This window comes from Sinocyclocheilus anshuiensis, unplaced genomic scaffold, assembly GCF_001515605.1.
Source record: "Sinocyclocheilus anshuiensis isolate Anshui unplaced genomic scaffold, SAMN03320099.WGS_v1.1 scaffold501, whole genome shotgun sequence".
In the NCBI taxonomy this organism is placed as follows: Eukaryota; Metazoa; Chordata; class Actinopteri; order Cypriniformes; family Cyprinidae; genus Sinocyclocheilus; species Sinocyclocheilus anshuiensis.
Genome location: NW_015540866.1, coordinates 286,334 through 298,384, shown reverse-complemented (window position 1 = coordinate 298,384; position 12,051 = coordinate 286,334). Strand labels below are relative to the sequence as shown.

Genomic DNA, 12,051 nt, shown 5'->3' with positions numbered 1-12,051 from the left:
CAGCTCTCAACAAAAACAAAGCAATTTAACAGTATATCCATGTGGGTTTACAGTGAATTTGAATTTGAAGGACAGCAATTAGAAAAACAATATTCTAATTTAAGGAGGTTTGGAACAAGGTGCTTCTACTGCAGCCAAATGCATTCATGAATCTGGCTGATTGATCGTTGGGCTGTTTGGATTGTTGGCTGGTTGATTGAATGAATGAATGAATAGGTGAGTAAAGGAGCAGATGATAAAATGAGTCAATGAGGTCTGAAGGATGGGAAACAATACATGATTCTGGTCTCAGTGGTCTCAAATCACTTCTAGAGTGTTTATGGTCAAAGCAAAATGATCTTACCTGCTGCTTTTGCTGCTTTGTATTGGGACGTCCCAGCACCTGTTAAAACCAGTACGAGTTAGAGCCCTGTCAATGCAGATGAGTTCACATCTTGTCAAGTGTAAGATGAAGATGGTTCAGCTTTACTCTCAGACACCACAAAGCGTGTGAAATGCATCTAGTCTTTGGAAGACTTTCAAAAGTTTTATTTGAGACTAGCAAGTAAACAAGATATTCACTTTCAAGTGTGCATAACGTGAGTAGCATCAGATTGTTGTATGTGAAATCCATTCCGAGCTCTGATTGAAATCAACTGACATGGCCAGTGTCATTTCTTCATTTGGTACAAATGAAAGCGGTGAGCGGATCATGGCTGTAGTTGGTTATACCTGGGTAAAATCCAGCACCTGGTAACAATCCAGCACCTCCTGGTCCTGCTCCAGCTGAACCCGGTGGCACATACACCCCTGAAACAGAAAAACACGCGTCATCAGGATCTGTCTTTCATGTTTCCCAACCCCAACCCTAACAGACACGCAAGGAGAAGAATTCAAACAAAAGCCACGTCTCTGAGGAAATCTGATTCTGAAGGCCTTGAAAGGCATTTCTCTGGACAACTAGCTGATGTCAGTCACTCCTCACGAGTTCGGGAATCGCACACGGCCTTCAAGTGAAGTCTTTGAAATGAACCCATTTTCATTTCACATTTGTTCTCAATTGTTTTCTTCCCTGACAAAACAGGATGCTTTAAAGCGCTAATACAAAAGAATGGGTTGGCGTTATGTGTGAAACTGATGCTTTGTCATCAAAGTGGATGTAGTTGTAGCACAAGCCTTGTAAACCAGCTAAATGAGTGGTATTTTACATTCATGCATTAAGCAGATTTATCCAAAGCCACTTACAAAAGAGGAACGAAGCAATTCGTCAAAGAGCCAACAATATTTGTATGCAATGTCAGGATCATTAGACAATTAGATTAGAAAGCAAGCTAGAGAAGAGGAGAAATGCTGAGAGAAAAACCGAGTGCATGCATGTAAGCTGGTTAACTGCTAGTGGAAAGTGCTTTTTCCTGAAAGCTTTGTCCTTATTTTTCATTGGCAGTATACTAAATGTCTACAAACTAAATGCTATGCACATTCAACTTAATCACAAACTTATTTTGATTGTGAAACAAATTTGTTAACCTGAACTAATCAAGTGCTTCGTAAATGAGAAATCACAAACCCCTAGAGGTTCATGATGGAACAACAAATACAGACTTTACCTGCAAATAGATGAAAGAGTTTGTTTTGAAGATAATTTATTGTTCACTATATTTATTGAAATATTAATAACAAAAGATAGCAATTTTGTAATGTCATGACTGTTTGTTTGTTTGTTTTGGAAAAGCACTACAGTATTTCCATGTATTCTTTGCCATAAGGCAAGGTTAGTCTCATGTCGTGGGCTACAGTGCATGGGCTCGGGAAAGGCTCATGATGGGTGGGCCGGTGGGTCCAATGCTTTACGACTGCTAACAGCCTCCCAGGAGGTCTTGTTAGCCTAGGCATCAATTATGAAATTACATTTCGAAGCCAGACCCGGTTTGCGTCACAAAATTGTGATGGAGAATGTGAACAGACCCTCCAATGACAAAGATTTTTAATAGCATTTGCATGTTCCTTGGAGGCCATTTAACCAAATCCATATGTCCCAGCTTCTTTGGTGTTTATTAGCAGCAATGCAGTAAGCATGGTATTTTATTATGCAGTTGCACGAATACCCTGTCATTATTCAGTAAAGGATTATACATGCTCTATTTTCATTGTTATTATTATTTTGGGGCCTAAAAAAAAAAAAAAAAAAAGCCACTCAAGGCCAGTGTTGTCATGTGAAAGAGAAAGCCACACATGGGAAGAATCACTCACAGTCGGCAGATCAGAGATTAAAACTACAAGCGCAAGCTGTGAACTGCCCTGGCATTGACTTGCAGATGAGGCAGTGAAGAAATGGAACAAAGATCTTTAATAAGCTAGTGGAAAGTTTACATATACTGTCATCTTGCCAAAACCTTCACACGCTTTGCAAGGACAGAACATTATCTCACAGATTCAAAACATGATTAGGGGTGACAAAAATTTTTAGTCTGAGGCAGGCTACACTTTTGCTGTTGGAAAAAAACAAAAAAACTTCAGCTTACAAACTGGGTTTTCATTTACTTTCAAATTGGTGCAAGTTTTCTGAAAGAAGCTTGAATGAAATGATTCAGTTTGTGCGCTGCATGTGTCTTTATGACTTACTGCTGATATCAGTAACAGTAAACTGTACTTTATCACATTATTCCGAAGACTTCACTTCACTATTTGTAGAGTGTAATGCAGTAGAAAATAATTTTAAATGCTAACATCAGTCAATTTGGCATCTGCAATCAGCTGTCTACCTTAATAACATTAATATGCATAGAGGCAAAATGCAATGATATCACAAGAAATTCATATTATCCTTTCATGTTATATGAACTTACTGTACTGGTATGAAATCATCTAGGTCTTTAGGGATAGCAAATCAATATTGGACATTTTCAATGATTGCTACTGTATAGGAATTTTCCTGAGATTTTCAGGCAAATGAAATTTTTTCCTTAAAATGACTCAAAAGAAATGGATGGTAAATGATTGAATTTTCCATTCAAATCTAAATAAAATAACATTTAGGGATCAAGGAATTATTCTTTATTATTTTTTTTTTTTTTAAAGACTGAACGTTTAACAACGCTTTATTTATACAGTAGTCTGTGATAATGTGGGCATATACAATCCAGTGGTATGTTTCTGTTAAAAATTCACATATTTAATTCACTTTACAGTGGAAATGTTGCTGTTTTAAGTCAGGTAAAGTTATCTGAAGAATTAGCGTCTAATGTAAATGAAGCACACACATGTCAGATATTCAAGAGGGAAAGTGTTGATGCGTGTCAGACAATGAGTGCGGTGGAACATTTGAGCGAACGGACGATGTGATACTGATCTGCACTGAAAACATAACCACCTTTCGGCCGATTGATGAGCGCAGAGAGAAGCTCCGCCCTCTGAACACACTCTGGACAGGAAGTGTCCGATCACCACGGTAACCATGTCACAGCCTGGTATCAGCATCAGACAGAGGATTTCCTGTCTCCGTGTGAGAGGTGAGAGCAGAGTTGTTCTCAGATACCTGTCTGCAACAAGCTGCTAGCATCTACAGCGAGTCGGCCGTCCTCAGTGACCGCTGCGGTACAGCCTCATCTGAACCTCTCTCAGAGGAAACCAGAATTACCACATGATCAAATGCAAATATGCTTTAAGTACGCTGTTTAAATGTACCTTTTGCTGATTAACTGAAGATGTAGACAAACACAGCTCATATTTTCCACTTTGTCAAGTGCTTAAATCAGTCCAGTAGCTCCTAATATTTAGTCAGTCATGCTTTGCTTGCGTCCAATAGTTAATGACTTTAGCCCTACTTATTGCATTCAGTGTTTTCGTGCAGTTGAACAAAAAGCTATTATGAATGCTTGTACAAATCCGAGCTGCCAGTAGATCTAGAAGTTGGCATCAGGACAGTTTTGTGTTTAAAGAAGAAAAAGCGTGATATATATGACTGCAGTCATAGTCCAGTGCAACTGCTGTTTTGCCTTTTCATTAAGGCCCTTCATAAAGGTACAGATTTATTAAGGAATCTCTAATGAAACGCTGTGATTTTTGGGACATCTACATTATATCAGTAACGTAATTCATAAGGTTATAAATGAATAAATGTAATAAAGCTTTGAATGGTGGTTTAATTGACGCACAGGGAATCATTAAGGCTGTTTTGGTGACTTGTTTGGCAAATAAATGACTGGTATTAAATTCACATGTTCTCTATGTGGGACGACTTGATTCCCCTCCAGGTCACGGCTAATTAACACATTAATGAAGGCATGACTCAGAGCACCACGCTCCATTGCAAATGATTGACAGTTTCAGCTTACAGCGTTGTTTGGAACATATTAGTTTGTTGATGAGAATGTTTCTTCTATGGATTAATACTTTAAGTCTTAAAAAAGCTGTAAGGCCAATTAGAGGAGTAGTTATGAAAGAGCAGTTAGGAATTTTGCAACACCGTTGCAGTTGTGCATGCAATAAATCATGCTGACGTGAAATCATGCACCTTTACTTATTTACTAATTCCTTTATTTAAATGTGATACTGCGTCAAAGCTGAAATCTGAAAGAGATTTGACATGACTAACTGATTAAATACTGACATTATAAAAACTGATTCAAACAGATAAAAAGTCATAGCAGACAGAAGCATGACAATTACACAGTGACACAAATAAACACTTATTTTGAACTTCTCTGTCTAGATTCTGCATGCAGAAGTCACTATGAACAATCACTACAATTGATCAGTTCCAAAAAAAAAAAAAACAATTCAAATGATTTAGTAAAAAAATCCAAACTTGTGATTGATCATGTACAGGTAAGTACATACAGTATAAGCTGCAAACCCTGTAAATGAGAATTTAAGTGAGCCTGACGTACTGAGGATTTTTTTGTTGTTGTTGTTAATCATTAAATGTACTGATTGTGTAGCTTTATTTTCATATACATTAATAATTTTGAACTCAAGGACTGCACGCTTTGCTGAGCATGTGGTAGGTAAACCTACATTTTGTCAGATCTTGAAACTAGATTCCTATCTTGAAGAAAATAAAAAGGAGGATGATGAACGGCTGAAGGATGTGAGCCTGAGAATTAGAAAAATAAATCTCTGTGATGAGAAACACCCTTCCCTGCTTTTCTTCTCCTGGACACGAGCCGAGCTGCAGTGCGGAGACAGCGTTAACTTTGAGGAATGTAAAGGCAAATAAACATATGATGCACAGACTGTCCTCCATTCTTCAAGTCACTTGAAAGTCAAGATGGAAGTCTGATTTGCCTCTATTCTCCCTTGGCTGAGAAGGTAAACGATACAGACAGAGATAGGTGCTCCCTTTTCTTTTTCCATATATCAGCACAAGCCTCCTCCAGAAAGATCTCATCCAGCAAGATTAGAAAGGCTTGAATTTTGTAAACAGCATTAGCAGTGGGCTATGAAATGCCCTGTGCATTACAGTGATCTCAAAGAACCGACAGAAGCACACGTTGGTTGGTTTGCCGTAATAGGAATGGATTTGCCAGTAGACATGCTTTACAGATTTCATTTGGAAGAGAAACACCACAGCTTCATAGCTAAAGTAAAGGGTGAGCTTATTGTTCCAATGTTTCCAACCAAAATCATAATCATAATAATGAGGAATATTGAAAGAGAGGATGCTGTTTATGCAAAAACTTGTAAATGTGTCATACAAAAACATATTTAATGAACCATTTCTGGACACTTTGCATCAAGTCTTAAGAACGATTATGTCATACTGTTCCCTGAAACCCAAAATATACAGTTTTAACACAGTTCTGGTTTAACGTAATTAGAACATATGCTGTCACTGAAAACACACAAGTGTGATTTATTGTGAACTCTCATTTCTCGGATGTTTTCAACTTTCTTTTTATTGCTGGCTAAATATCATATTCATACATGCAAATGGAAAATAAAATATAAGCCCTCCTTTAATATATTTCTTTGTGAGTTTGTGAAAATGTCTCTTTAAAAACAAAATAGAAGCAAAATATTATATTCTTCTTTGATGCTATTGTTGTTGTTAGTGTAATCATTATTATTATTATTTATGGTGGATGTGCCTTAGGTTGCTGGTTGTTCCCTGTCGTTTACAATTTGCAATTAAAAAAAAGGATAAGCCACCTTGATTATATTCCAGGCTCACTCTGTGGTCTTCTGCATTATGACTGAATGAAGACCAGATATCAGATCAAGCTTTAACCCCATGACCAAGCACATTCCAGTCAGAAACCCTGTCCATGTCCTCTCCCGACTAGAGTCTGTCTCTGAAGTTGGCTGGTATGACAGCTATCCGGGCTGGTTTCGGAACAAATGATCTGGTTTAAGTGCAGGTCTTTGTTTAAATCTTGGCTCCATCTTCTCTCAGTGGAAGTAGACAGGACTCTCACTTTGACATTTACCCTCACTGGAATTTGTGGTTATATAGCAAATAACTTTCTAATGTGCTGTAACATCGAGTATCGGTTCTATACAGTTTTAGGACATAAGAGCTGTATTATGAAGAGGTGAACAGCTTTATCAGACAAAATTGCTTTTATTGTAAATAAGACCATTGAAGCTGTCATTAACCCGCTTGAATTGCTGTTAACACCACTATGAACAGAGATAAGCATGCTAAGCACTCCCATCCATATGTGTAAACAAGACCTAAATAAGACTGGTCCAAACTCAAGAGCACTCTAAAGAGCTTGATTTGAAATTGAAACTCACATTACATACGGTCCGCAACAGCTTGCATTAAGCAGACCAGCCTTAATATCTGGTGATTTCCCAGCAATGCCATCCTGTGATGGGCCGGCGACTGCTGGCTATATGAGTGTGTGGCAGGTGAGCTGTGTTTCAAAATGCCAAAGATACGGGAGATAAACTGTCAGATCTGTTAGCGGCCTCAGACTGTGAATGAGGGGGAGGTATAAATTAATGTAGCTAAATGAAGCCGCTTATCTTTGCTAGCATTCCTACAGAGCCACTGCCAACACTGCAGGAGCCCAGTCGAGCGTGGTGTTGAGAGCTGAGGTCATAATAAAGCGCTCTAGAGAGGCCTTCTCTCTGCAGGCCTGCACTATTCTCTCTATACAAGGCCACTTAGAGCGTATCACATCAGTCAACAAGTACATATGCTGGATAGCTAACTGGAGAGCAGGAAACATGGGAGGTATTTCAGGCTACCAGAACCAGAGGTTCAGATGGGATGGGTAAGATTCATATGTTGAACTATGGTTTTGCTCAGACCTGCTCTGCTCTGTGGTGTGCATCTGTTATTAGGGCTGCGAAGATAAATCGATGCAGAATCGATTCGTGGGTCGATTCTGAGATCTTCTGAATGCATTGCAGTTCTCTCTGGAATCGATTCTGAGTGCAGATTTTAACAGCAGATGGCTGTTAAATCTAGTTTTTATCCGGACACTCAAATGCTCATGAAGAAGAGCGCTTGTGCGTTCGGCTGAGTCTGTAATTTCACCTCAGCTCAGAATGCTTTTATGACATGAGATTAAAGCAAACGCAGGCCACTGTGAACACCCTTGTAATTTGCTTCAACCTTTTCGAATTTTATGAATGATTATTTTAGGTTCAAGTGTGTGTAAGGATTTGGAAACAAGCAGAGTACGGCTGTTTCTAAAGCATGCAGCGCCATCTGCTGTTCAAAACTAAGCTCAGGATCCACTCGAGAAAGAATTGCGATGCATTTGGAAAATCTCAGAAGCTATATCATTTCTTGATTCGTGATGCATCTATTTATTTTCCCAGCCCTATCTTTTATCCTTAAAAAATATCACTATATAGCTGGTCTCCAGCATATGCATTATATGCTGATGTCCTTAACAAGTACAGTTTTGCTGGTGGAAATCATGGTTCTGGTGCCACCAGCTAGACCAGCACATAAACCGGCCTTAGTGAATGAAAAGCATCGTATGCATTGTCTATCACAGCCATTACAGTGTTAACAGCGACTCCAGTCAGCAGACAGCATGGCAAATGCTCCGTTCGAATCAATCAACACGCCACTAGACATACCACGAGACATTAATTCCTTTCAGGCGAGTACAGCCAGCTCTGGAAAACAAGATCTCCAGGATGGAGTCCAGAGAGGCGCTCCCAGCACACATTTGCCATAAAGCACCTCTGGAGGAGTCACTAATCAGATTGGGAATTCATGGAGGGGGAGGGTGGGCAATTTATCATAATCCCATCTGACGGTGGAGGTGTGCCATCTGATCTGGCGGTGATTTCATACACCTTCAAGCAGAGCCAGCTGAATGTCAATGAGGAGGAGACCTAATGGATTGAACTCCTCTGATGTTCTGAGCCAGAGACTTACGCCAAGTGGTGCCTTTTAAAATGCGCCCTCCTTATTTCAAGCTTTTGTGTGCGAAAGGAGAGGCTTCTTAATTCTTACAAGACCAGAAGGAGGCAAGACCTCGCTTTCCTTTCCTTTCATCTGGCCCTCCTCTCATAGCCTGCTTGTCATTAATAGCAGTTGTCATAAAACAGCCTAATTATTTTGGCTGCAGGAGCGAGACCTGGGGCCCGTCTGCCACACAGTGCCAAACTGGAAGCATCTGCACTAATAGCCAACCAACAATGGTGTTTGAAGGGCACTGTTACCCGATACCATGCACAAAATTGATTGGCTGTCATACACTTACACATATGACAGACTTCTGAGTGATAAATTACCACAGAAGGGTATTGGAGAGTGAGAGGGTAAGCTGATATGTGATAATTGGTACTTCCACCGAGGGCTTTCCATTGTGTATGATGTGACTGCCAACTGCATAGGGAGGCTTACACAATCGATCAACAGTTTAGATACACTAGACGTAATGCCAGCTCCAATAAAGCAAACAACTCTGGGATCCCACAAGATACTTGTAACACTATATGGTTTAACGTGAAGTCTCACGGTGGGTGCTCTTGTGCCCTTGAATGAAGCTTTCAAGGGGTCAAAGTAGTCTATAATATGAGCCTTTTGGCTCCAAAATGACATTCCTTAAGCTCCGACAGGGGCTGTTCCATATGTCAGAACTGTCACCATTTAGCAGGAATGGAAGAAGAGAGACATTTAGGCTTTGCTTAAACCATCACAGTAACAGCAACGTGTCTGGTGACATAGTAACTTCCCAAGGCCCGGAAATTCCCACCTGCCCCATAACTCACTCACACCAGTAGAGAAAACATTCCACCTGCATGAGCCGTCCAAACAGACTCACAGGCTCAGAACTTTGAATTTCAGATGAAAAGTTTGGTAACTGTCCAGTACAGAGGTCATTTGATAACAATGCACCCAGAAAGCAATGTGTTCATTGTGCACAGCACTGAAAAAACCTCTCTATGGGGTAATGGGAGATGACTTTAGGCTGAATGTTTGTATACGCTCTGTCCTACAAACAGCGTTGCCTTTTGCTTAGCATTGGCCTTGGAGACGAATTGATAAATGCATGCCGAGAGGGTGAAATGTAATTTTAAAAACACTTTCCCCATTCACGGCCTTGACAGTTTTCACTTTCGGCACGCAAACATCACAGGTGCCCTACAGACAGGCCTGAGTCGTACAGACCAACGATTTGTCATGGAGCTTGAGATGTATGGAGGAAATAGCTGAGCTGTTATGGCCTCCAATACAATTATTAAAATGAACAAAGCAGACTGCTGAAATTAAGATGCGGTCCTGATGGCTTTTATGGAAAACATATCACAATTGCAAATCCTCACAGGCAACAAGAGCAGTATTTCTCCGTAATAAATTCATTCAGCATCAGTGAGATGGTGCAGAGAGAGCTCTCTTTTAGAAGCAGGCTGGAAACACATACATCAACAAGTGCCGATGAAAGTATTTTTGTGAAAATAAATAAATCATTGTGAAATACTCTGGCTTTGTTTGGAAACTGGGAACAGACCCCCACTTCCTTTCCAATCACGACTAAACATTGCACAGACGCACATCCAAGAACATCAAAACAACTGCAATTTAATGATGGGGCCAAAAAATGAGTTGGAGATTTTTTGACTTCTCCGTCTTCCACACCACAGTTTGCCTTGGTACTTGCAAAGCCATGTTCTGAGCAGAACGCAGCCAAAGACAGCGACCTAATGGGCACTTGCGCGGCTCACTGGACATCGATGTCCACCGGGAAGGTTTTTTATTTGTCAAGTCTACACAAGCTGACAGAAAGAGTCCATCTGTAGTCTTCAGAAATTCAGTATGCATGAGCTGTGTTTTCGATTAACAAACTCATCACAACCCTCCCCATCAGCTAAGCAAAGCACTCTACAATCGAGGGGAATGACCTTCAAGAGAAACAGCTCTCACCACATTCATATTCCCAGTCGAGCACTCTGGCACAAGACTGCGGAGAACTTAAACTAACATCTGTAGCTGAGTTAACGTTTATGATATTTAGTTGTAAACTCTCTGCAGTCCGCATTTGCTAGGTCGTACTACAGTATTTGCAAGCTTGAATTCTTTGAATGGTGTAAACTACCTAAACAAGTATTTGAATGCATATTAACCACAAACGTATATGAAGTGAATGTATATTAACCACAAAAGTTTAATATGGGAATCCTGTGACTTCTTAGACTTTTTAAGCTAACTAAAGCACCGGTTGTATCATATCATTATTTACTCACAGAAATGTCTTATCAGCAATAAAACACCCTTCTTTTGGTTTAAAAATTACCTGGATGTTGTTAGGCAAAAGCAAAACATACTCAAATGTGGATCATGTGAATGTCACCACACTGAATGTTTCCCATTAATGTGGACCAGATTCCTCAGTAAACATGCATGGGGTAATGCTCAAGATCTGAGGGATGCCTCTGAATTACTATAGATTTAAAAAAAAAAATGTTTTAGTTATGCATCTTAGGGCTTGTATAAGATTGCTTTGTAATCATCTGCGTCATGTCAGCATGCCAGGCCATACTCAAATGTGGATCATGTGAATGTCACCACACTGAATGTTTCCCATTAATGTGGACCAGATTCCTCAGTAAACATGCATGGGGTAATGCTCAAGATCTGAGGGATGCCTCTGAATTACTATAGATTTAAAAAAAAAAAATGTTTTAGTTATGCATCTTAGGGCTTGTATAAGATTGCTTTGTAATCGTCTGCGTCATGTCAGCATGCCAGGCACAGGTAAATGTAATGAAACTCATTACACTGAATGTATGGCTGCTTGCATATGATTAGTATCCTATCAGTATCCTCCAGTGAAAATGCACGACTACAATCAGTAGTAAACATGACCACCTGCAGCACCCATCGACTGCACAAGTTCTCCAGCTTCACTTTCTGCACAGTGCACACTTCAGGTTTCTACAAAATGTGCAGAAAAAAAAGCACTTGGGAAGCCCACAGTGTCCCTTCTATGCCAGTAATGCTTCCCAGGATTTCCTATACGAGCCATGAAAGTGCACACCTACCTCCTTGCAGCGAAGGACTCAGCTGTATGGTGAGGAAGAATCCGAGAAGGAGCAACGCAACCCTCCTGTTAGCCATCTCGCCCCAAAATGCACTGGCCCTCCCCGAATCAGCTGGTTTTATTCTCTAAGAGCTAATTACCACTTCAAAAATGTCTCAAAAAAATGAAGAGGGGAGGAAAAAAGAAAATGATACTGGACACGACGTAATTAGGAAAGGGCAAAGCCTTTGGTTCGATGGATCATTGCACTTTTTTTTCTTCTATGTCTGGTGTTGCTGTTTTTATTCTGGTCACTCCTGCCAAAAAAGCTGAGTGCTGCCAGAGAAAGAAAGAGAGAGAGAGAGAGAGAGAGAGAGAGAGAGAGATAGAGAGAGAGAGAGAAATAGAAAGAGACATGCAGGGAGGAAAGTCAGGAGAGAGGGTAGTTACAACAGTTCTCATTCCTGTAAAATGACGAGTAATTTTTTCCAGTGGCTGCTCAGTCAAGGGAAACTTGACCGATGTTTGTCTAAGAGACTTGGGGGAAATGAAGCCCATTGTTCTGAGAAGGGCATGTCGAATGGTTTGAAATGCATCTGTTACACCTGCCAGGAATAACTGTACTGACACTCATTAC

At 40.2% G+C, this 12,051-nt stretch overlaps 1 protein-coding gene across 1 annotated transcript in view; it reads right to left on the bottom strand.

Moving 5' to 3' along the window:
- The window catches only part of elna (elastin a), an 86,732-nt gene extending 74,994 nt beyond the window's left edge, over positions 1 to 11,738 (bottom strand). Inside the window, exons 1-3 of the mRNA XM_016485605.1 lie at positions 11,437 to 11,738; positions 712 to 789; positions 344 to 382 (exon numbers count right to left, since the gene is read on the bottom strand). Coding sequence (XP_016341091.1) covers positions 344 to 382; positions 712 to 789; positions 11,437 to 11,512 — 193 coding nt within the window. The 5' untranslated portion in view covers positions 11,513 to 11,738. The remainder of the gene's footprint in view (positions 1 to 343; positions 383 to 711; positions 790 to 11,436) is intronic.
- Between the last annotated feature and the right edge of the window lie 313 nt (positions 11,739 to 12,051).